The sequence below is a fragment of the Pipra filicauda genome, unplaced genomic scaffold (assembly GCF_003945595.2).
Source record: "Pipra filicauda isolate LSUMZ 115617 unplaced genomic scaffold, ASM394559v2 scaffold334_size1588553_pilon, whole genome shotgun sequence".
NCBI lineage: Eukaryota > Metazoa > Chordata > Aves > Passeriformes > Pipridae > Pipra > Pipra filicauda.
In genome coordinates, this window is record NW_024104459.1 from 443,021 (window position 1) to 468,956 (window position 25,936).

The 25,936-nt window shown below is 44.9% G+C and overlaps 1 protein-coding gene across 2 annotated transcripts; it reads right to left on the reverse strand.

The window, feature by feature from the left end:
- Nucleotides 1–2,648: 2,648 nt before the first annotated feature.
- Nucleotides 2,649–8,771, reverse strand: LOC113997410 (matrix Gla protein). 2 transcript variants are annotated; one of them, XM_039383975.1, is made up of 6 exons: nt 8,681–8,771; nt 6,906–6,998; nt 5,889–6,037; nt 5,070–5,105; nt 3,897–3,972; nt 2,649–3,024 (listed from the first exon to the last, which is right to left on the reverse strand). In XM_039383975.1, the coding sequence occupies exons 3-6, from the start codon at nt 5,947–5,949 to the stop codon at nt 2,886–2,888; spliced, it is 312 nt and encodes a 103-aa protein (XP_039239909.1). In that variant the 5' UTR covers nt 5,950–6,037; nt 6,906–6,998; nt 8,681–8,771; the 3' UTR covers nt 2,649–2,885. The 2 variants fall into 2 exon arrangements, with proteins under 2 accessions (XP_039239909.1, XP_027595024.1); XM_027739223.2 differs by lacking the exon at nt 6,906–6,998 and having other exon boundaries at nt 8,681–8,758.
- Between the last annotated feature and the right edge of the window lie 17,165 nt (nt 8,772–25,936).

Consider the following 25,936-nt stretch of genomic DNA (forward strand, 5'->3'; position numbering starts at 1 on the left):
AAAGATCAGGGGTCTGGCTTGTGTTCCTGTGTCTGCACTCCAAAACAAAGCCCGTCCTTTGGGCCAGGGGATACTGGATCCTGGCAGTCATTTTGACATCCGTCTCGGTACTCGGGACATTTCCAGAAGATTTTATCAGAGGTTTTGAATGGGACTGTTGAAGAAAAACAACTGGATAGAAAAAAGTCATCTTTCTTATAAACTTCAAAGTCACTCAATTGTGTTGGAAAGGCAGGAGAGATACTAGGCACACCCGGTGGTGACCCTTCTCCCCACCTTGACTCATTCCCCTGAAGGTAAAGAAACCTGTAAAACAGCTTGCATAGGGCAAACACATCAGATTCTCAGACAGTTTCACAATTTCACCAAATCACTTTGGAGAGATGAGATTTTTATATTGCTGAGAACTTTGGAAGCTAGTTTGAGGGAGGGTCTTTTTTTTTCTTCCTGGAAATCTTCCTAGTTTCAAAGCTTTATTTTGGCTTTTCTTGTCTAAAAAATCAAATAAACGTTTAGACTCTAAAAGTGTTTTATTCTTCAGGATCTGAGTAGTTAAAGTTGCTTGGTACATCAAGAGCCTTGCATGGGCTCTTGTACAGCCTATCTATCAATGACTGCACACTCCCAAACCCACTGTGCAAGTTCCCAAAGCCATGTCCCACAAACAGCACAGAAATCATAATCTTCTTCCACTTTCTATCCAGTCCTCCTCAGACCATGTGCAGGGGATGTTTCCAAGGGTTACAGAAGTACAGTTTAAAAGGTTCCCAAGGGCAGTCAGAGCCATCAGGGATTTTGCCAACTATTAGAAATACTGTCTTTTATCTTACAGAATTTTCAGGATTAAAAAAAAGCAAAGTTAACTTCTCTACAGCCCAGGAAAGATGAATATATATACTAACAACTTCCAGCAAAAGTTGTACATATATTATTCCAGCAAAAGAGCAACAGTTTAAAAATAAATAAATATCTAAAAATAATAGGTATTCTAGGAAAGTTATGCTTCCAGATGAATACTTGAAATAATACAAATAAATAAATATACAATTCTAGCAATCCAAACAGCTTTAGTTGTCCTCCCAGCTTTTCCCAAGCTTTCTAACCAGCATGTAGTCTCTTAAAACTGTTAGGTTGTTGCTCACACTAATGAAATCCCACAGAAATCTCTGGTATTATTCAATATTTATACTGCTTAACTGGAGGTTGGAATCGCAAGATATTTCTGGACACAGACTCAGACAGCACGAGCCCTGTGTCTTCTGTTTTGGTAGTGTCACAGTGTCAGGTCAAACTCAGACACTGCAGACTTGTTGATTTTAGGGTATGCAAGTTTGCTCCAGTTGGTGATTATAAGATTTACTTCCTTGGGAACATGCAGAGCAAGCGTGGGTGTGAATATACCTAATCCAAATAGTTTTTTTTCCTTAAATGCATTTATCGCTCACTTTTTCCCCTGGACAAAACTTTAGCAACTGGCAGGATGGAGTTTCCTATCAGAGGGGTTTTCAATAAATAAATCAATCAATCACATTTCTTTCCAAAGGTTCAATTTCAAAGCTGGCAAAGCTCTGAGGCACATTTTGGAAAAAGATGCATATTTATAATGTGCCAGGTAGATTTGGCTCTAGACTTTATTTCACAGATTAGTCAACAACTTGATACTTTATACCTCATAGCCTTTGATAGCATGTCATGAACCTTTCCCACTTCTGTAATTTGCAGGTGACGGTGTGAGCCTGGAGGTGTAAATGTTCAAACTATCTGTGCTGAGCTAAGATAGATGTTATGTCCCCTACACATCACTCACTAAGGAGTGTCCCAGCTGCCGTGTCTGCTGACCAGCCCAGAACAGTACTGAATTCTTGGGCATGTCAGCACTGGTGCTGTTTGGTCTGGGGACAGGCTCTGCAATGTGCCCTGGCGATGGTGGTGGTGACAACCCAACTGCAGTCATGCTCACTCCTCAGTGGTCCAGGAGGTGCTCAGTAACAAGTGTACAGGGTTAACACACCTTGGTTTCAAATGATTTGTGAACAGTAAAACTGAACTGTTCTATACAAACAAAATTGGGCCTGACCCCAAAACCTGGGTTTCTTTTATTTGTTTTTTTGCCACCAAGACCCCTCTCCACCTTTGGTTTCTGCAGCTTTCTAGTGCTACCGGAATCATTCCAAGTGGAAGTAAGGGTTTTGAAAGGGGATTGCAAAAGGAAATATGAGTTAAGTCTGAACCACACACTCCTTTCTACAGGAGTACCCTACTTCATGACCTGATGGTAACTGGATAAACAAGAAGAAACTTACAGGCATTTTCTGTCATCAGCCCTCACTCTAACTTTGTTTTTAAGATTAGATAGATGCCTTCTAAATTTTGTTTTCCCAACTGATGAAAGATATTACAGATTTTATTTTCAAAAAGTGCCTTCTGAACACCATAGCATTATAAGATGTCTTAAGACTGGGAGCTGAGATTGGCCAGTGACCTCTGAAAGAAGCAACTTGTAGACCCCTCAACAAAAACACTGTAGATCCTTTCAAACTCTTATGATTGCAAGGTAGTAATTTTTTCCCCAGAATCTGATAAACAAACTCAGCTTCTTCATGGAAAATTACACACCCCCTTTAAAAATACTCTGACTCATGAGAAGATAGTATCAAACCAGCAATTTATTGTGTAGTAAACACCCACATCCTGAACTCATTCTGATCTCTGCTACATCAGCTCAGCACTAATTAACACAGTGTAGGAATCCATGGCTACATGGGAGAGAAGCAGCAGGCTGGATAACATACAGGGACACAAGCAACTGAATATGTTTCAGAGCCATTGCATTTTTTGGGAGGATACCCTGGACTCCAGGCCCCAGGATAGGGGCAGGTCATCCATTACTTAGTCCTCCTCTTCCCAAAATAGTGCCTGTAAGCAGCAGCATAGCCATGGCGATAAGCGTACAGTTCACAAGGGTAGTAGTCCTCGCAGATCTCCCTCTGACGTTCATGGGGTGCCTTAGTACGCTCCCTGATCCTGTAAAAGTAGGAGAGATGAGGGGTAAGTGCTGTCATCCCAAATATCTGCCTACTGCCCTTTCCTGCACCACAGCTCCCAACCAGGATTAAGGGTCCGTCACCAGAGTCCATTATCCAGCTACAAAGATCTTGGTACACCAGCTCCTGTGTTTACTACACCCAGGCAGCGATGTGACTACAGCAGGAATGTTTTGCCTCCCCAGGCAATCTTTTATTTCAGGGCTAAGTAAGGTGGTAGGGAGAGGGGAATGGCTCCTGCCTCAGTCTGAGGAAGGGTCCTCCCTTTGCAGCCTACCTCAGCCTACTCCCTTCAGCTCTTCCCCAAAACCACATATGGAACAAAGACCTAAAACATCATGCAAAGGGGCCACCTGGTACTGAGGAGGTTTGCTTTGATGCCTCACTAAGAGATGATTTCTGTGCTTCAGTCTTAATTTTCACAAGCCTTGCATGATGCATGAAATTGCCTATATCCATATTTTATAGAGGAGGCAAGGAGGCCCTCAGATGGCCCTGTGATTTAGAAAAGGTCAGTTCTGCTTGAGATCTGAGGACTAGAATAAGATCTCAAACTGAGCTTGCTTTCTGATCATCCCACATTCATTCCCTCTCCTTCTGTTGGTGTTTCCTTTAGAAGAATTAATTGGAGTCCTCCCAGAACATGACATGTCCCCAAACCAAAGGACGTGTTCTCTGTTATCTGAATTCTCGCTTCTCCCGGGACTGGGGACTTCAGGGATACCTCACATTGAGAGAGGGACTGAGGCTTCTCAGAAGTCACTGTGGCTGCCACCTCTGGTACCAGCCTGAGCTTGGCAAGGAGGAACCTCTCCCCATTCCCATCCTCAGTGTCTTTAGTCCATAACATACCTCTCCTGAGTGATGGCTCCTAGTCTCGTGTCAGCTTGTATGAAGTCATTGGCCCTTCGCCTATTGATGAAGGGATCTGAGAAGGCAAGGAGTTACTCAGGATAGAGAGGTACTTTTTCAATGCCAGATTACAACAAAAGCTAGCTTTCACCTTTATAACAGCCTTCTTGTCTGCCCTCCTATGCACAGTGAAACCCAGGACCTTTTAAATTCCCTCCTGTCGCCCCCACTGGTTCGTGCACAGCTCTCACTGCGGTTGGTGCAGCCTATATGGAAGTGCACATGCTGGTCTTGCTCTGCTGTTACTCAAGTCACCTAGGGGAATGCTACTGTGATTTTGCTGCCACAGCTCCTCCAAGTAAGTGGAGCTTGGCGAAGAAGAGGTAGGCACCAAGCTGCACAGACCGTGGGAAGTCTGAGCACACTCAGAATTACAAGAATAGTGAAATTACAGGTAAAAACAGGAAGGGCCTGAGTAAGTCTCTCTGCCTCCAAGGTTAGGCAGTCACTGAAAGTTTCACTTTTGAGAAACATCACAGTCCTGTTGCAGAGTTCAGGAGTCTGTGGATATTGGCTCACACATGTGCCTTTGTGCTTCTAAATATCTGCTTTGTGAAGCCCTTCTTCCAGATGTCCAAATTTCTTTTTAGTTTCGGTCCATCTGTGCTCTAACCTCTCTAGGATATTGCTTGTTCCAGAGTGAGACTCTCCACCCTTTCATGCTTTTCCTGTGACACTCACTCTCTCTTCCAGCAGAAGGATCCCCCTATCCATACATCCCACCTGCTTCCAAGGTGCTTAGGCAAGGCTCTCCTTGTCCTTGGGAGAGAATAAATTTTGTAACTGGCTTCTGCAGTACCTCTTTCCATGCTCATCCCAGAGCTTTTTGAGCAATGTCCTTTTCTAGTGTCAGTTAACCTGGTTTTGGTACATGCAACAGACACCTAAGATCTATTTGCCAATTTTCTTTTCCAATTTGCATTATATTCAATGCAAAATGGTGGTATGAACATGTGCTGATATATCTCTCCCTTTTTATCTTGAAACTCCATCTCCCAGTAAATTCAGTTTCCTAGGGCTGAGTGTTTAATCCCTACAGTAAAGTACAAGGAAATGATCTTGAGCACATCTGTAGCACACTTCAAATCCAAGAAAACAGTAAAGCAGTCTTACAGTAATGCTCGTGGGACTCCATGCTCTCATGGGACTCTGGGGAAAAAAAGAGTAAAACATGTGGTAAGACACTGTACTGATAGGAATCGGTCTTTCACACTCTACAGATCAATAGAACACACATACAAATCAGAGAAGCCAGGTTTTAAGGTATTGTTTAAAAGGAAGAGAAAGGGATCAGAGGCGTGACCTAGAATTTATTCGAGTTTAGAGTGTTCAGGAGTTTAATATGGAGCCATGTGGTGTTTTAGTCAGGACTTCCAGACTTGTGCTTGGTCATCCAGTCTGATTCTCAAGAATGGTTCCTCACTTTCTGTTCCTGACGCTACAGTGGGTGTGATACATGCTTACCTTCAAAGCTTACAAGTGTTCTTAGGGAATGGATTAGCATAGTGAAATGCACTTGACTCTTGGATAAAGCAGCATGTTAATTCCACCAGTACAGAACTGTGTGCCTCACAGGAAAACGGGGCTAACATTACAAAAGGAAAAAGGGAAATCTTCCTATTAACAAGGAATAACTAAGAATAAATACTGTTATTGTAGTCCAGACAACAAAAGGACAGAAAGAGGAGCAGTCTGTGAGGTGAGCTGGAACAGAGAGGAAGGGGCTGAAGCATCCTGGACTACAAATCCCAGTGACTGGAGCCAACAGCTCTGGAACAGGAATAGGAGGATCTGACGCAAGGGCAACAAACCAGGCAAGAGATTAAGTTAAGAGAAAAGAAGACACAGAGTTACATAACAAACATCTGAACAGACCCAAAAATATCTGCAGGTTTGGAGTTTTCATTCTACCCAGTAATAAAAGTCACCTACCATAGCAAGTGGCAGCCATCACCAAGACAGCCAAAAACGTAAGGATGATGAGAGTGCGCATTGTGCCAGTGCAGGGAGGAATCTCTCACTGTCTTTCTTGCTGTGTTTTGCTTTCTTCCCGCTGAGGGCAGCTGGAGATCCTGGGTTGACTGCAAAATTAGCAGTGGAATGTTTATTAAGAAAACATAGTTAGGAGGGGGCCTATGAAAGAGCCTGGGCAAGACGATGGCTAGCTGGTACACTCTCTATAGAGCTGTTACAAAACATCCTCTATTAGCAGATTGAATCAAGTTTTGGGAATGCATACCCCCTTCCTCTCCCAGTTCAGGGCTGGGGGTCATAATCCAGAGATAAACATGTCACTAGCACTCCACACTCATAAAAGCTGGCCTGCTTTTGGAATTTCAGGAAAGGAATTTCAGAGACTGCCAGAGGTCCAAAGGCAGAGGTGCGTGTTGACCCCAAACTCAAATGTTTGCCTTTCTAATTTTTCCTCTGATCTGCCCTCTTTGCCCCCACCATGTTCCATCTGGATAGAGCCAGCCCAAACTGTTTTGTCAGCTTTGCTGATGGAGATGTGAAGACTGAGGCTTCAAACACTCCTGCTTCCCTCAGTCCCCCTCTCTCCAATGGCCCTTGCTGTGATGCCAGCCCACCAGTCATCAGAGGAGGAACATAATCCTAGTGCCCGTTCCTGTCTCCTACTTTATTGCTCCAGGAGTAACAAGCAGCAACCTAAACAAATTCCTTCTGCTGAAGGGATCATCATTTTTGCATTAAGATGACACCCATAACTCTCTCTCAGAGGGCTCTCACTGTGGTACTGACACTACACTCCATTTCCAGACCAAGAAAGGACATCTTGGTGGAGGCAGAGGTAACCATATCTCTCAGGACTGATGTCTGTCTGGTCTAGCAATAGCAGTCCTTGCTCCACCAGGCACCAACATCAGATGTCAATGCAAGGCTTTTCAGCTGGGACAAATCTCCAAGGCCAGCAGTCTCTGGGAGCATTACCTTGGTTTTTAAGCAAATCAAGAGTTTGTCTGGGACCAATATCAAGGACAGCAGAGACGGACAAAATATTGAGTGTTCAACTCTCCAGTAGCTCTGTGGAAAAGTAGAAAAGAGTAAAAGAAGAAAGAAGGAATTACAGAGATGGCCATCCCTGCTGGGTGAAGAGCAAAGAGGAGTAGTTTGCTAGAGGAAAGATAGGGAGGGAAAGTGGGTACCCAGTGCCTGCCAGCCCTTGCATAATGGCAGTGGTGGGGCTGGGACCCTACACACTGCCTGGGGATGGGCCTAGGGCATAGGAACCATTCTCAAGTGTGATCCAAGCTGTGATGACCACCTGTTTTCTCCTTGTATACATGCAGGCATCAGGATCTCTCACTGTCAGGGTACAGAGCGAATGCCCTCTGGGTTCAGGCCATTCTCCCCAAACCACTGTGGTGTTGTCACTGCTGTTACATTCAGGGGCCAATCCGTGAAACCACACTGCAGGTAACACAGCCAAGAACTACAGGGTCAGCTAGCCAGAGCCTAACCCTTCACCAGAGAGGAGTGAAACTTCAGTGGAAAAAAGATTACTCTTTTAATCTTACTAAATTAATATTTACAACTTAGCCTTTCAATGCCAAACTCATGGCCCTTTCCTGAAGCCTCTGGTTTCTGGGAGAGATATTGAGAAGGGTCTTCAATACAGATCAAAGAGATAGAATTGCTTTTCTTCCCCATTATCCCATCCCATGTGGAGATCACCTCAGTCCTGTGCCATCAATGCTTAGCCTAAAATGAGGAGGAAAACTAAGGGAAAAAACATAAGTCTGCTATACACAAAAGGTCAGAAGGGAACAGAGACATTTATGCTGCCCTTCCATGCCCTGCCACTCCAGCCTCTTTAAGGAAAATATCTGCTCTGTGATTGTTTTCATTCCTTAGAGCTCATAGTTTCGGACTTAGTGTTGAATGTGGATTTTATAGGTTTCCCAAGTGTCTTGTACAGGAGCTACTAAGAAAGGGAGATTTGAGGGAGAGATTGGAGGAGGGACCCCGGTGGGAAAACAGTGGGGCACAGAGAGGGAGATGCTGGGAGTACTTTGGAATGAAAGTGAGGCTGCACAATGGGAAACTCCAACATGCTTTCCAGCCAAACCCTCTTTATTTATCTTTACTCAAGGCAGAGCTTTCTGCTCCCTGGAAGACTCTGTTCCCATTTCAGAGGATGCTGATCCCAGAGTGCCTGGAGCATACCCTGCATCAACCACAGGAGAAGAGCCACAAACACCACTTTAACCCAAATGTTTCATTTTTCACCACAGAGGCAATACATTTTTCAAGGGTGAACATGCCAGCTACACAGCCTTATACCAACAAATCTCCTTCGAGGAATGCTTTCTCTTGCAAAAGTACATCTCCTTTATACTCCCCCTGCACTCCATACTTCCCCAGCACACATCTCCCCTCCCCAGCAATAGTGGGCTGCCCCAGAGGTAACATACCATGCAAGACAGTGAGCCAAATCCCTCTGCTTTCTAGAAGCAGCCACTGGTTAGAAATAGAGAAGGGAGCTAAGACAATCACCTGCATATGCCAGGGAAATCTCCGCAGTCCCACAAATAAAGGGGGAATCAAAAAAGCAGCCCTGATCTGTCTACTGCTGGATTGGAGACTCACAACGTTATACACATGCCTTAGCAACCACTCCTAACATTTTGCAGCTGTGAAGCACCAGCAAGGCAATAATAACAAGCAGCTGTCCAGTAAAAGCAAGGCGGTCCCTGCATACTCACTAAGGTGTTGCTTCCCTGCCAGCCTGCAGCTGGCGGCTTGTCTGGCGGTGCAGCTCTTCTGGTGTCCTGAACCCTGGACTGAAGAAAAGGGACCTTTTATTTATTAGCATTAATCAGTGACTCCTCCCCTCTCCCACTCTTGATCCACCCCCAAGGGTACCACCTTCTCCATCAGAAATACCTTCTACTCACAGCCAGGAAACCAACAACCTCAAGGAACTGAGCCAAGAGGGAGAGAGCCAGAGCAGACACCAGGGACTAGTGGGGGCACAGCCACATCCAGGTTACCTCTCTGTGCCCAGGAGCAATGAGTGGACAGAGATCTGAGAACAAGCTCCAATCTTTGCTGCAAGACCCTCCCTCTTCCACCCTCTCCTCCCCTTCTGTGCTCTAACTCAAGCCTTGCTGCTAGCCAGGGCACCTATTCTTCCACAGGAAGCAGGAAGCCAGAAGCCTTCTCCCCCTCTCTTCATGCTGCTTTTACAACTGTCTGATCCCCTCTCTTAGTGGCAGGCTAATGTCAGACTGAAAATTCACATAACAAAGGTGTCTTTTCCACGTAGCTCTGAAAACCCCGAAGTGACAAAACCCTGTGAGTTGGCTTACACAAACTTAACCCCTGAGATGCACCCTCTCAGTTCACACCAGGCCCATAACGGTGCTGGACAGCCTAGGACATGTACTTGTTGGACAGGGCTACTGGGCTTCTGATCCTGTCTGCACCACCTAGCACATGGTGCATGTAGAGCACACAGGCACCACACTGGGATGCTGAACCCATGAGAGTAGCAACCTGCAGCAGTGCTCCCTCCCTCAGGAGAAATCCATGCCTGGTGCATGCTCAGCAAAGGTGCTGGTAGGTCCAGTCCCTAAGTAAGGGTAGGCATAGACTGAGGGACTGAGCTCAGCAGAGGTGCAATTATAGCATGGTTTGGGTTGGAAGGGACCTTACAGATGATATAGTTCCAACTCTCCTGCCATGGATAGGGACACCTTACATTAGCTCAGGTTGCTCAAAGCCTCATCCAGACAGCACAAGACTCTGGTCTTCGGGTATTCACAACTTCTCTGGGCAACACCTTTCAGCATCTCTCCACCCTCACAGTAAAGAATTTCATTGTAATATCTAATGGAGGGATGACCAGCTGCAGAAATTAGTGGTTTGGGAAGTTAAGAAAGAAAACCCATCACATTATTCATTAATTAAACAGCTGGTGAGTGTGGCTTGCCTGATCCAGAAAAAGATCCAGTGTGGTCTGATGTGCAGTCTCAGTTGTAAAATGAAAATGATAGAATATGCGTGGAGTTAAAGAACCACCAAATGTTTGGACAGAGAACAGTCCAGTGGTCATCTCTTTAGCTCCTACAGTGCTCTATGAGTTTGGGGAAAGTTCAGACTTCTCTGTGGCAACAGGGTACCATTTTACTCGTGTCCTTGTACAAGCAGCTATTGGTCCTCAGAGCCTGAGAACATCAACCTTGAACTGTTTCTAAGGTATAGGACACTTAATCATGAACCATTTCTGAAAAGCTGTGCAAACAGGAGGACATTTCTTGCCCTAATCTACCGCCCATCAGGGTCATCTGAATATTCGGTACTATGACATGCTGCACCCTGAAAGAGATCAGAAGATCTGGTCACCCTCATCTACCTAGGTACTGGTAAACCTTTGGCCCCGGTGCCATCTGACAAACTTTTAGTTAAGCTGGAGAAAATGGGCATTAAAGCCAAAACCGTGAGATGGTAAGGAACCAGACAAATGGGGTGGAAGCTTAAGCAGTGAAAAAGAGAAATGTTGAGAAACCACTAATTTAATTTCTCTTGGGGCTAGTTTTACTGAATACTTCCATTAATGGCTGGCTTTAAAAAGGAATACTTGTTGAGGAATTTTGTCAATAACACAAAGCAAGAAAGCAACAGCAGTGAAAAGGAGGCATGAGAGCTTATACAGGATGAAAAGGAGGACCTTGAAAGCTGCAATAACAGAAACAGGATAATATGCAGCAGCACAAAGGCAAGGTCTTCCACTGGGATTAGCAGAAAGAATCCTACTGTAAATTAAAAGCTCAAAAACTGGAAGTAAACAGTTAATAAAAGGAAAAACTATGAACCAACAATCATAAAGTTGATGACAGAATACTGATTCTGATATGTCCACTGAGAATGTGCCTGCAGAGATGGGCATCTGTTAGTGCCATTGGATAAGTTACCAGGGAGAACTCAGCAGGATCCCTCTGTATGGCCCAGGTCACCTTTGTTCACAGAAGAATAATTCCAGTGGGAAGTGCTATAGATGAGGACTAACAAGACAAGGTGATTTGCGCTCACACCCAAAATGACAGACCATAGCCTGTGGGAAGCACCAAGCCTCTCCACCCCTGCATTGTCCACAAGGCTTTTCCAGCAGGACAATGAACTAGCAATTACAAACTGTTTCCAGTACCCCTCCAGGGGCTGTTTCAGAGTCCACAGCTCTCATGATCAGGATAAATCTCATTTCCAGACTCTGTGTCTTTAGGGCCATGATCCATATCTATGTGTCCCTCACCTAGTGCCCAGCTCATGATAGGAAGACTTCAGCAGTTGCTGAGCACTACAGTAAGGGAATAAACCCTATCACTTCTGCAACAGAGCAGGGTTTCCAAACCCAGGTTGCCTGGAGTAACAAATAACTGGACTCATCAATCTGGACAGTCCTTTTCAAGCTTGCTTCTGTGTTTCAGGATGGAAGTTAGTCAGCAACCACATGGTCTATGGCTTAGGAAGAGATTTCTCAACATGACAAACAAGTGTTTTTTAGAACAACTAGTTCTACAGCACATGAGAAAACAAGATTTTATTTTTATTTTTTCATTTGGTCCTAAGTAATACCTCGGAACTGATCCAAGAAGAAAGTATAATTGAGCCATTAAGTAAGAGTGTCCAAGTATCCACAATCTAATTAGAGTCAACAACCTCATGGAATAAATCGTGCTGAAAACTAGCATACTGACACTAAGCTTTAGAAGGAGAGATGTTTTTTAAACACAGAAGCTAGTCAAAAGACTATAAAATAAAAATAAACAGAACACATTTCAGACATTTAAAGAACTCAATATACATATCTGAACGTGTGTTAGTTCTGGCAGCAAACTTACTCAGCTACCCGAAATTAACCCTAAAACTAGTTCAAATGTTAGTTCAACCTGGGAAAGACACATTTCAAGAACAGATTGAAAAATTTCCAAAGGTTAAGAGAAAGGGGAAGCACATAAACAGGAGAAATCTAGTTTCACAGCAATCAAACATTATTTGCAAAATAACTGAAATGATTAGTTTCCATTTCCATGGTGGGATGGGGAGAAGAGAGTAATTTCATAATAGATAAGTGGTGGGGATGGGGGAAAAAAGTAATTTTATAAAAAGTAAGCGATGAGTTTTTTCCTCAAAAATATTTAAACACATATATTTGAAACCTGTCTTGACCTTTCCCCTGAGAAAAATGTTGCCCCCAGCATTTACAACGTTCTGCAAAAATAAAAGTTTCCAGTGTGAAAATATGTATTGGTTCTAACAAAGTGAATCCATGTATAGTCTTAGTCCTGTGAAAACCACCATCTAAGCTTACAGATAGCGTCAGCCTCCTGTGGGTGGGGAAGGTTCCCATACCAGCTCACAGCTATTTTCTTTCCTGCTTTCTCCAACATTTTGGGCTAGGATGCACTTTAGAAGTTCCCCTTTCCATCTTACGTAATGACTTCCAGTGACTTTCTCCTGCCCATGGATGTGGAGTACACCTGCAGCCTGAAGGGTGTCACTCTGGACTCTGGGACAACTGGTTGCTCAGTACCCCAGTGTTAAGGAGCAGGACTGAAAATAAATACCATAAAGAGGCCCAGATCCTTCCTCCCTGAAGAAAGTCGGAGAGAGGACAATTCTTCTTCTACCTCCACTGGCCTACAGAATTTTGTCCTATCTCCACATTAGTCATGACCATAAAAATACATTTACAGTTGATGAGCTGTCAGGTTTGGCTCGTTGGCTGGTTGGTAAACTGAGGACTCTTTTGGCCACTGTATTATGTTGGTGGTGGCAGATGTTTAATCTACTGAAATTCAGAGATTAGTGTCCAGATAAAACCTCACAGCCATGGTCTATGTAGTTGTGATCCTCAAAGCTACTCCTTGTAATCCATCAGACTTCAAAATGAAGGCCAATATCCTAGAAAAGTCACAGTCTGGGTATGGATACAGGAGTATTTGGAGTCAGCAGTACAGCCTAATGGAAGCTCATTGCTCTCCATTTCTGCTTGCTGCAAAAAAAGTGAGCCTGGTTCAAGCCTTCAATTCCAATACTCAGCACCATTCATGGGATGTCACTGAGTTACTTTAAAGACTATCTCTGTTTGGCCAGGACTTTCCAGAACAGCTGTGTTTGGCTGAAACAATAAAAAAAGATTACTGGTAATAGGAAGTTCATGAGCACAGAAGACTAAAATTTCACAGAAGCCAGACCAAGGTTATTCAGTTCACTGGATAAAGTAACCAAAACATTCTGGGCTAAGAGCTAACTCTGCTGCTTCCTTTGGCTTCACCCACATCCACCCACATGTGCTCACATACACTGATCAGCATATTTCTCTTTCAGTCTGGAAAGAAAGGAAGACACAGAACAATGTTAATATTATTTGGCTGTTGAAAAAATTGGGAGAGACTCTTGTGTAGGGATTAAATAACCCATCTAAGTAACTAGAATTGCTTGTACTTCAGGTATCCTAAGAAAAACTGAGCAAGCAAAAAGTTCGAGCTTTATATAAACAGAGCATGCTTCTGGGTTGTACTCTTACGGGAAAGGGGAGCAGAAATCTCTCTTCCTTTTCCACCCTCATTTCCCTTGCTTCACCACATGAACACAAAAATGTCCTGACCTGACTTATTCTTTGGGATCAGATGAGATTTACCCGCCTTATTTCCTGTACAGACATGTAGAGAGATAAGAAAGCAACTGTGGTTGCACTCTTCTTATCCATCTGGTAAATAAAAAAATAACAGTAATGCCTCTTTTTTTTTTTTCAGCACAAGCTTTGATAGCATCTTAGATCCTAAATCTGCCTGCCCTTTTGAAGCCAAGATTGGACTGAAATATTTGTGTTCCGTCTGTCTTGAATGCAGGATACCACTGAAATATTTACAAGCATCCCTGCAGTATTATATATGTTTCTCTGTTCTATCTCGAGTTCAGTATCTAAAGGATCATAAATTTTGTCTCTAGTAAGTAAATAACTTTTTCTGTGACACATCAAGCCCCTGGTGTTGGCCTCAGCCTCTGTTGTCAATATCTGATAGAGTAAAAAGGAATGCTAGGGGGTGGGGCGAAAAGCACAATACCCAGCTAATTGTGAAATGCTGTTTGTGGCAAGAAGAAAGACATTCTTATTTCTTGAAGCATTAAATCTGACTACTCTTATCCTCCTGTGCATAACTACAAATTATATTAATGTTGCTAACATCACATGCTAGTCAAACCATTCAACTTGACAACCTTCCTTAGCAATGAATTTCACACACTAATTATATGCTCTTTGGGTATGTACTTATTGTTTATTTGTATTAAACTTGACAACTGATTATTTGTATCCAGAAATTTTGTGTTCTCATAAAGCAGGAAAGAATTTTAAAAGGAGAAGGAAAGATAAAAGGAACTCAAGAAGCATTTGGACAATGCTTTCAGGCACATGGTGTGATTCCTCTGGTGTCCTGTGCAGGGCCAGGAGTTGGACTCGATGATCCTGATGAGTCCTTTCCAACTCAGTATACTCTATGATTCTATGATAAATCAGATCTTTTAGATTAGTTTTTCCTTCTTCCTAAAATGGCACTGGACTCCAGAAGTCACAACTTTGCCAGGGATATTTGTCATTAATGGTCATAAATTCCTTTAAATTATAAAGGAAATGATAAAAAAATATAAATGGAGAACAAAGAAGAGTTCTGGGTGTGGAAGCACTAGGAAGGCAGGCATAAGAAGGGATATAACAACAGCACATGTTGATGGCACCTGGATTAGCATATTATTAAAATCCCAGCAGATCTCTTTCCCTTTCTTTTTAGCCAGGCAGTGGGAGGAAACCCAGGACAGATGTATAAGAAAAAGAGTGACTCCAGCGTTGCAGGCATGAGGTAACACTTTTGGATTCAACATTTTCCTTTGCTTGCTTGGTCAAAGCTAGTTTTGGTCTGTTCTCCTGAAATTATCTTTTTTTCTCTACATCCATGATAAAGGATGTCATGTTAAGACTCAATACAGGTGCCAAAAATCACATAAAAGCATACATATGACTTAAGGCATGTATCAATCCTAGAAGCTGCATAGAGCTTTTTCCATGGTAGAATCTTTTTTAAAAGATTCTTTTTTAAGATTCTTTTTTAAAATATTCTTGCCAACAAAGATACTTTTGTCCTTCCTGGGTTATAACTAATTCTTTCCTCACTCTGTTCCAGTAATAGGATCTGCTTACAATACTTCCTGTCACCAACCAGATTGTATTATTTGGGATTTCTGTTCTCACTGTCTCCCACCTATATCAATGCCTGCACTGGAAAACGTTACTGTACATTTATCAGCAAAATACACTGCATGAGTCAGATGTTGGGTACACAACCCTGCTGGCTGGCTAAGCATAAGATTAATGACAACGTTCTTTAATACCATACATTTTCATACAGCAGACAATGAATGAGAATCTCTGCTGTGCATATATTATATATGAAACATCTGTACACATCTGTAGAACACACCTTCCCCCATGTTACTTGGCCAACCATCTATCTGTCACTTCATCTCTTTGAGGTAGGCGTCTTCTTTCTTGATGCTCATTTCACTAGAGAACTGGAGGAGAAACTAGTGAACCTGCTGGAGGACCCAGTAGATAAAATACCAGTACTACACAATAAATAAAACATATTCACTAGCTCCTAAAAAGACCCTTGTCTATTCTGAGACCTGAAATGAACAGCTAACTCCAGTAAGGACTGCAGTAAGGGCAGTAATTTCTTTAGAGTCACCCTGGTACCTCATTAGGAGTAAGGGTCTGCTTGTGCAAAGTGCTGTACAAGCCCCAGAAGGGAGAGATGTGTGGTTACATACCTGTCCTCACCTCTCCATAGGAGAAGAGGCCTGTCTGGCAGGAGCACCTTCCTCAGCCAAGGACCCTCTTGTCACTGCCTGGCCTTCCCAAGCCTGGGGCTTGGTGATGACAGATGATACACAGGTGTCCAAAGTTCACTCTGTTTTTCAGCCCCTGGAGCTCTTCTGTATTATCTGATCTCTCTGGGCTCCTCTGTGCTATCATTCTAATGATGATCTGTTTCTGACCCTATCCGCTGTTGCAGACAGTGGATTGCTAAACAGAAATTTGCTGACATTATAACTTAACTGGGGAGATCTTGAGTTAGTAAGAACATAAGAAAATAATTTATCTCAGTGGGTTTGCACTTTTGTAGAGGGGCACTATAAGTAAAACAGAAGAAGAAGTGTTACGAGGAGCTCTGTACTGCCACTAAAGAGAGATCTGCAAGGGTAAGGTGACAGCTGAGGGCTTGGCTTTAGCTCCTTCTCTTTTGCCTGACAACAAGCACCTGAAATCTCAGATCAGGCTTCTGCCTCCTCCATGCAACATGCAACACTGCAGCACAAAGTTGACCTGAAGCTGCTTCTGAGAAAAATGTTCCTGCGGTCTTATTACTGAGGCTGTTTCCTGCCCATCCCTATCTGCCTGGTGGCTGCTGTTCTTTATTCTTGCAATCTGATGAATTGTGTGAGCTCCCTGAAAAGTTGCTTGGCCCCAGGAAGGTTTTCTTCTGCACTTCTATCCTGCAGCTACCTCTTTTGGTGACACAAAACCCCACTCCCCAAGCTGATGTCCAACAATTGCAGTGTAGAGAAGTGCCTAAGGAGATCAGGGAAAAGGGCGCAGGGACTTTCTTGACAGCTACTGCATTGGCATGACCTCCATAAGCTAACTCATATATATGTGTCTGAACTGCACTTGATTTCAGTAGGCTTTGATTTTTGGGTGGAAATTAAGCTGCTAAACAGGAATAAAGTAATAAAATACACTTGCAGGCCTGAACAGGTAGCAGAAGACATAGATTCCAGTTTAGCTAGATCTAAATCCCCATATCAAGGCCTCCAAGGTATCAGAGCAAAAGGAACTGTATGCAGGACACTGAGAGCTGGAAGCAGCATCAGAACCAGCTAAGGCCAGCTGCATTCCCAGGGTGGAAGGAAGAAGAGCAGCCCCAGCAGTGCCTTGTGTTTACAGCAAATCCAAAAGTAGGTAAACGTCCAGTTCAGCAGCTCTGCTAATGCAGAGCTAATTCCAGCCACAGGGACTAGCTCACCCACGCCAGCCTCCAGAACACATGACCATGACCTGCCTTCAGCTGTAGGATGTGATGAGGCCTGACCCACCTATCACACTGCCAGTCCCCCGCGCGCCCCATCACCCCTCATTTGAGCACCCCAGCTTCTCCCACAGTAGCTGCATGCCCATGTGTCCCCTGAGCATACATTTCTTTGACCTGATCTGCCTTGCTGTCCATAAACTGAATCAAAAGGCAGAGTGACACCCAGAGTGTACCTCTGGCCCTTTTCTATGTGTAGAGTTGCTGATGTTCACGACGAAGTCAAGCCTGGTGTTGGTTCCAGAACTGGGTTTCCAACACTGCAGGGAGAGCACATAACACAGGAACAGCAGCCTTGGGCAGGAGAGAGGTCAGGCTCCTCATTCTGCACCTGCCCACCATGCTTCAGCCACAGGGTTGAATAACAGTAGCTATAAAACAGCCCACAGCCAGCCTTAGGTCCCCCCATCCCACTCTACTTCCTCTCCTCTCTATGCTTGCCCTACTTGGCCAGTGGGACACACTATGGCACCAGCCCCATCCCCTTCTCCAGGCTGTCTGTCCCCTTCACCACAGATATGGCACTGCCACCTCCCAACTGCTCCAGGCCCTGTTCGGCCCTGGGGAAGAGCCTGTAGGAGGATGCCACGGCCAGGAAAGCTTCACAGAGTGGCCCCAGCTGCTGGGGAGAGGGGCAGGGGGAACATGCACAACAAAGCCCAAATGACAGAACAAAGCAGTTACCAATAGCAGCTTCATAACCAATGAAGAAGCAAATTGAGGTCTTGATTCCCATCTAAGGACCCTGGTGTCTCCATTTTCCATTCGGGAGCATTTTAGGACAGATAACCTTGCCTTTCCTCCCAGCCCTCTCCTTCCTGCTCTCAGTGGGAGCTTTTGCTGCTTTTATCAGTGACCTGGGAATTATGTTCCCTGGGAATTCGCTAAGTGGGTGGTGGGGCTGGGGGAAAAGCAGAGGGGGATGGTGCTTGTCCAGAAACAGACTTCCCTCCCACACATGTTGCCCATCTGTGGCATGTCTGTCTGTCACAGAGAAATTCACAGAGACAGATTTAATATATTAAACATAAATAAAGCAGCGCCAAGTCTTTGGCTGATCGTCTTGGCTAGAAATAGAAGTGAACTACTTCAGGGGTTTGGGTTTGCATGCTTGATGGATTCCCAGCATAAGGACAGATGTTCAGATAAACCCATCCCAAATCAAAATAAACAATCCTGCATGAATTTTCAAGAAGGGGGCACTGAAATGAGCTGGAGAACACCAGTGCTGTTCAAGGCAACAGATAAGGAGCAAGGAGCAGCTCCCAAGCAGCTCATCATGGGGAGGTTAAGGTCCCAGCAACGATGTGAGGGCATGTCATGATAAAGACTACAGTGCTCCTAGCATAATTAAGCTAATGATGCAGGTTTTGGGACTTTCTCCCTCTGCCCAACACCTAGTCCCAAAAAAACAGGTACCATAATACCTTAGAGACCACTGCCCTGCTGTGGGTGTGTCTGATCATTTGAAAGTGGGGACAGGACAAGCAGGTATACAAAGCACCTCATTTCCATAGGAACAGCCACAGAAATAACCCCACCCTATCTTGTAAAATGCTGGTAAAGCAGTTTCTCAAGTTTGAAATGTCCTGGATACAGTTATCTTTATTATTAAAAGAAGAAGGGTTTTATTGTCCTAGATCAAAAGGCCAGACTTGCCAAGAAGGAGTCCTCTGAAATACCAGTTTCAAGACTCAGAAGGTGAACAGGGCCCCTAGGGCAAGGCAGCTAATCCATTTTCTTGTGTTACTGAAGTCTTGCTTTATCACCATTCTGATGGAGAGTGCCTGGCGGGTTCTCTGTTTTCCCTTTGCATGGGATACTTATTCTCTTTAAAAAGGAGTACCTGGGGCAGGTGCAACGTGACAAGCACTTTCCCCTGGGAGCAGCAGGGTTATGCTTGGGACAGAGCTGCCTTCAGTGCATGGGATGGGGAAAAAGAGAAATAAAATCATACTAGCATCAGAGAGCCCTGTCACTCACACAGAGACAGGGAGCCAGCAGGGAGGAGGAGGGTGCACTTAGAGCCAGCCCTACCCTGTAGACTGAGAGGGGACATGTGGAGTATCTTCTACCACTGAGAGTCTCCAAGTTATTGAACAGAAATCAAGGCAGAAAGAAGAGCCCCTGGTTTGGGATACTGAGGACAAACCTAATGGGATGATTCTTAGGTCCCTCTATTCCTGCCTGCTCCACTCCTCTGTGGGAGCAGTGTTTCTTTCCAGAGTACTTTGTGTCCCTGTGTGGTGGCAGTGAGTTATCAGGTCACAGGAGAGACACCAAAGATGTGCTGTTTCCAGGCTAGGAACCTGCCAGATGGAAGCAGTTGGAAGAGCCATTAACCATGGCAGCATCCAGATTCCTGGAGGACAGAATGGGTCTGTAGAAGAAGACTGGCAAACCTTTAAAGAGAGTTAATCATTTGATATAAGCATTACTACTTCAGTTATAGCATGAGAAATAGCCTTTCACTTTAACAGTACCTTTCTGCTACTGTCTTGCCAAGATTCAAATGTACCAAGCAAGGGCTCATTCACATTTTTCTCTCACCTGCCATAGATGCTTCTTGATTATGCAAAGATATCTTCTTAGTATCTTTGTAATAAAATATTTTAAATAGAATAATATTCCAATATTTACTAATTATTTAAAATAATATTAAAACATTTACTATGCAAATCTATCTTCCTAATATCTACATAACATAATATTTTCTTTACTGCTAGAATCTCAACAGAGCAGAAAACCTGAAAATGTTGCTACAAGATGGGGGTCTGAAATCCAGGATGCCCAGGGATCCAAGAAAACACTGCTACAACTGCTTTGGGAAAGCCATGTGGAAAGGAAGCACATTCACCATCAGCCCCCAAAAGGATAAGGCAGTTTGTGCAGGAGGACAGATCTCACTGGCAAGGAGTGAGAGATGGAGAGAAAGCAGTGATCCAAATCTGATAAGCTTCAGGTGTGCCAAAGCAGAGCAACCAAACAAGGCAGCCTTTGATACACGGTGAAAGGCTGCCATTTCAACTTAAGAAAATAGCCACTGAGAGTCACAGGGAGATGGAGAGTGAAGAGAAAGTGTGGCCATATGGCTAAAGTCCAGGAGGTCTGGATGCGGAAGATCTGGGTTCTTTCTCCAGCTCTGCCCACGGGCTTCATCAACAATCTGGGGTAAGTCACTGTCTGTCTCTTCTGTTTCTCAGCCAAAGAACAGAAAAATCTGGCCAAGGAAAATAAAGTCTTGACTGCAATAGGAAGTCATGATACATCCAGGATCAACACCCACATTGAATTCCAAAATGCCAAAGAATACTTAGAGCACAACAGATTTATACTGAAAACATCATATCTGTATTTTAAAACACAATCTTTTGGGCATACAGCCCTGTACTATTTAGTGGATAAGAAAACAGACTGAACATTTTTTCTTAAGGTGATTAATTTATTCCTTCCAGTGGTTAGCAGCAACAAAACAAAACCCAGGAAAACTAAGATCCCATCCTGCTCTTCTGATAGTTGATTAGCAGACCCAAAGATTTCACATTTGTCTGCAGTTGCCCACATAGCACTGGACTGCACCAATGTTATGTCTTCTGGTACCTATGGAAGTAATGATGGACTATCTCCGGCCTCTCTGAAAGGTACAGATAGCAATACTACCAGTGCCTCAGTTATTAGATAAAAGGCAAGAAATAATGCTTGTGATGTAGACATCATACAAAACACATGACATAGGTGGCATAGAATCAGACTAAGCCCCTAACAGGGTAATGAAATGTGGGCTCTAGCCTAGGAAGAGAGGGAGGTGGGAGACATGAAGAATATATAATACTCATAATACAGGGATAGGGAGAAACCTGGAGTGCACAAACAACCCATGTGTTTAGGCTGGAAAGTGGATGGGTCTCACTTTTCAACCTGTATGTGGACAGGATATGGTGTTTTGCAGGGGCTGCAGTGATCCATGGAGGATTCAATGGCTTAAGCCCTGGGGAATGTGTGGGGAGGGGGGCACGGTGCTCTTTGCAGCTGTGATACAGCGGGCAACTCTGCACAGCCGTCATATGTGGAGGCCTGGTGCAGGCAGAGATGCAGTTATGCATGGGCCTTTCCTCTAATCTGAAAATATATGCTGCTTTACAGATCGTGGAAGCAGCCAGCCTGGATTTTTAGGTACATTAGCAGAGAACGGAGAAATTCAAATGGGGGAACAAGTACTCTCTTATTCAATGTGCATCTTGTGGTTTTGCAGGTTTTTCCACTGAGAATGTTCCTCTGAAGTTTCCTTTGTGACTGAGCCAAAATGGGTCAAAGAGGTATTTGATTCACAGCCCTAGAAAAAACACTTATGTGTTCTCATCACTGTCAGTTCTCTGTGGTACCAATCCAGCACCTTCCCTCACTGACCCTTACCTGTTGCTGGCCACATTCCCCCTTGGGCAAGTCCTTTCCTTCTCCCAGATCAGCCTCTGGCTCTTCCTTGCCCTCCTCTTTCACGGTCCTGCAAACCACTTCCCCAGTTGATTCCTTCAGACAATATTTCCTCCTCCTGTGTCAACTGTCCCCACCTCTTTGCCAGCCCGTGGGCTGCCATTAGTGGTACTGAGGGGAACCCATCCTGTGCCAAGGTGCAGCATGACTGAGCCCTGTGATCTGTCCACCCGCAAGAGAAGATTTGTTTCTAATATTGCTGCCCAGATTTATTGGTTCAGCTTCCTTCCAGACAAACTCCTTCTGGGCTCCTCAGTACAAGAGAGAAATGGAGCTCCTGGAACAGGTCCAGCAGAGGGCAACAGAGATGATTAAGGGACTGGAGCATCTCTCTTATGAGGAAAGGTTGAGGGAGCTGGACCTGTTCAGTCTTGAAAAGAGATGACTGAGAGGGGACCTTATCAATATCTGTAAGTATCTGAAGGGAGGGTGTCAAGAGAATATGGCCAGGCTCTTCTCGGTGGTGCCAAGCAATAGGACAAGAGGCAATGGGCAGAAGCTGGTACGCAGGAAGTTCCTTATACCTGAGTATAAGGAAGAACTTCTTTACTGTGCAGGTGACTACACACTCAAACAGATTGCCCAGAGAGGTTGTGGAGTCTCCCTCACTGGAGATATTCAAGAACTGTCTGGATGCAATCCTGTGCCATGTGCTCTAGGATGACCCGGCCTGAGCAGGGAGGTTGGACCAGATCCACTGTGGTCCCTTCCGATCTTACCAATTCTGTGATTTTGTAAACAGAGGTGTCAGACAGTCATGCACTTCCTCCTTTTATTTTAAGAAGGACAATGGTTCCTACCATATCTTGCACTAAATCATCACTATCTCCTCCCACTCCTGGGAACTCAGGCCCAGCTCAGTGCTGGAGTTATGTGCATGAGATGGGATCTGACTTAAGCACCATAAAGCTCATCCTATGACAGGTATTCCGGTAAATAGAGGAGAGATTTTAAAATTGTTTATTCAAAATTGGCAGAGTCCTGATGCCTAGCAGAGTCCCTAGAAGAAAGGAAGAAGGTTTATTCCTGCCTTGTGCTGGTGATTGTTTTCTGCATGCATAAGGGAGGAGGGATGCATGCCCTGTGAGATGTCTCTTCCCTTCATGCTGGCAGTCAGAGGGCTCTGAGCATCTCCCGGCCACTTTCAAGAGCAGGAGCAATGCTAACCAGATAGACTCACGTACAGAAACCAGTGCCCACTCCTCTTCTTCCGTGTAGGTGCAAAGGTTGTTCTGGTCCTTCTCCTGTCAGATTCCCCACAGCTCAGTAGACACTCACAGCCAGATCCAGAACTCTGCATGAAGTGAAACTGGAGCTGAGGGCAGACATGTTCATATTGAAAGTCTTCCTTCAACCTGCAGCAGATGGGGGATAATTCAGAGGTTTAAATCCCCTACATTCAGCAGTGTTCAGACTTTGGTTTGGGCCCATACTACACAAAAGGAAGAAAAATTCTCTGCTGAAGCACAGGAGTGAGAGATTGCAACAAACAGTTGATGCACCACATGTATCCTGTTAAAGGCCCTCTTCCCCAAATAGCCTTGCTCAAGCTGATGATGAGTATGATTTACATGAAGTTGGCACTGCATCAACTGCTGGAAAAGAGAGGAATAAAGCAACAGAGAGCTGAGCCTTGCCCTGTGGACTTCGGGACAGAAGAGCAGCAACTCTCAGCACCAACTCATCCCTCAGGTCCCTTGCTGCCTGCTGACATACATGACCCAGCAGACTCCTGAGGGATGTGTATATCCAGAAGAGGTGCTGATGAAATATGAATACTTCACAGGAAAACAGCCCACCAACCATTAGGAAATGCTGAGGAGAGGGTTGTAACTTAAACATCTGCATCTCAAGGGCATTTGCAAATGCCAAAGAGAAGTGCCCAAGAGAGCTGAATGGTGCCACTAGGACCTGGCAGCTGGTTTCTGCCTGGGGAGTATAGGTGGGGAGCACCCCTGGGACCCAGCCCTCACCTCTAAGCAACATTTACTTATTTTATGCCCCACACAACAGTTCAGGGGAATAAACCACAAAAATGTTTGTCCGCTTGCTGAACTTCCAAGTCTTTGTAATATTCTGCTTCTGGAGGCGTTCAAATCCTTTCTCACCAAAGATGAATGCAAAGTTGCATCATCCACAGTGCAACCCAATTCCCTGTTCCCTGGAGTAAAGACAGCAGCTCTCATATGCCTCTGCAGCCTCACTTTGCTCTTAGGCAGACTCAGCTGTTTTCTTAGGTATTTTGAATGTCCTTTGAGTGCAGGTGCTGCTGCAGAGCAGAGGTTCTCACATCACAGTATCTCCAAAATACTGAGGGCAAAGGGAACCCCCTCATCCTGCCCTCTGTCAGTTTGCATCTAGCACTTCCTCCCACTGAAAACCAAACCAGTCTCCCCAGACAGCTCAAAACGTCTGGGCCACGTACACCACAAATTCAGGTCAGAGATAACACGACTGGACAAAAAAAAAAACCAACAAAAAATGAAACAACAAACAAGAGATTGCCCCATCCACATCATTGTGCATCTGGTTTCTCCCTCAAATGGTCCATTGCAGCGGTTAAGCCCACCAAAGTTGCATTGCAGAAGCCTTCAAGCACATTGCAGAAGCCTTCGACTCCACCGCCACCACATCTGTGCCCAGCACTCTAGGACTGTCCATGCTGTGCAAGTCCCACAGAACAGCTGGAGGAGGAGGAGGAGGAAGAGGAGGCCTTTCCTCTGGTGTCCTTGTGGCTCCCAAGATTGTCAGTTCGGTGCAGAGCTCTTCAAGGTGCAGAGGGAATTAAACTCCCCAGTGTACATAATGAAGCTCCTGAAAAGCTATCCCTATAATTAGCTGTGTACACAGCGAACACAGTCACTGGGGACACTGCTCTTACTCCCAGGCTTGTTTGCAGAACCAGAGCTTCATTCATGTCCTGTTTTTTTTCCCTCCAGCACTGAGGAAGAGTCACGTCGCTGTGCCCAATTCTTGCAGCTGTTGTGTTCACACAGGGCCAAGACATGTACCTCAGACACCTGTGCAGCAGGCCAGTCCCCCCACGCTGTTTGGTCTGGACCACAGACATGCATGACACTGGAAACATCTACAATGCCAGGACTCCTCGTAGATGTCTCCGCAGCAGATCTTCCCTCTTTACCATACTGCAGAGGAAGGAATATAACCCTTCCCAGGGAGGAACAAGCTGTAGCCATAAAAAGCAGCAGTTTTCCAACTGAGGGAAAGCGAGCAGGATTCTTGGCAGAAGATACAGCCCTGCACGTTCTAGGACTAGTATAAAACCAGGAATTCAAAATCATCTGTATTGGGTCTGGTTGAGCTGTAGTTCATTTCCCCACAGTAGCCCTCAGTGCTGTGCTCTGCATTGGCAGCTAGAAGGGTGTTGAGAACACACTGGTGTTTTGGCTACTGCTGAGCACAGCACCAACACTGTAACATTCCTTCCTCAGTTGAGGGCAAGATCCTGGGAGGAGACCCAAGTAGGCCAGCTGACCCAAACTGACCAAAGGGATATTCCATACCATATGACGTCAGCTCAGATATAAAAGCTAAGGCACAGAGCAGGAGGGTGGGCATTCATTGTCTAATGGCTGCCTACTGAGAAACCGTCACACATACTGAAGCCCTGCTTCTCGGGAGTGGCCGACCACTGCTGCTCATGGGAAGCAGAGAATAAACCCTGCTATCTTTCGCTTCTGCACGCGCAAGCTTCACTTTGCTTTTTGCTTTAAGTAAACTGTCTTATCTCAACCCACGAGTTGTTTCCTTTTTTCCACCTTACTCTCTCCCCTGTCCCTCTGGGAAGGGGAGTGATAGAGAGGCTGGGTGGGTACCTGGTGTCCAGCCAAGGTCAACCCTCTGCATCATCATACACCACTGACATGGGGATTCTGGAATGCAGGTGTGAGTTTGCTCTGCTTAGTCCCTGGGCCAGCGCAAAGTAAGCCATCTCTTATCCTCAAAGCTGTACTGTGTGACAGGGTCTGGGATGGGACCCTGTGGCTCCACAGTGCTTCTGAGGGGCTGACCCCTGTGCTCACTCCTTCACAGAGCCCAACACAAAAGTCACTTCGTTCACAGTCTTCCAGTCCAGACCTGCAATCTCTGCCTATACCCAGAGCAAAAGTAGCAAGATATTGTGACACCTTAGACCCTTCCCCTCTCTTTGAGGCTCAGTCTTCCACTCTCAGCATCTCTCCTGTACTTCTGTAGTCCTTTTTTAATGAACAAAAGCCACAAGAGCAACCAGCAGAATTTAGGAATGTATTTTGCCACTCTACACATGCTCATTCAAGAGATCATCTGGTACAGAAAGTT

What these genes read in the sequence shown, in the direction of transcription:
- LOC113997410 (XM_039383975.1), bottom strand. Translation starts at nt 5,949, where the DNA reads ATGCGCACTCTCATCATCCTTACGTTTTTGGCTGTCTTGGTGATGGCT. An exon ending in GATGGCTGCCACTTGCTATG is followed by an intron (nt 5,106 to 5,888) that starts GTAGGTGACTTT and finishes TTTTTTCCCCAG; the next exon opens with AGTCCCATGAGAGCATGGAG. An exon ending in GGAGTCCCACGAGCATTACT is followed by an intron (nt 3,973 to 5,069) that starts GTAAGACTGCTT and finishes TTGCCTTCTCAG; the next exon opens with ATCCCTTCATCAATAGGCGA.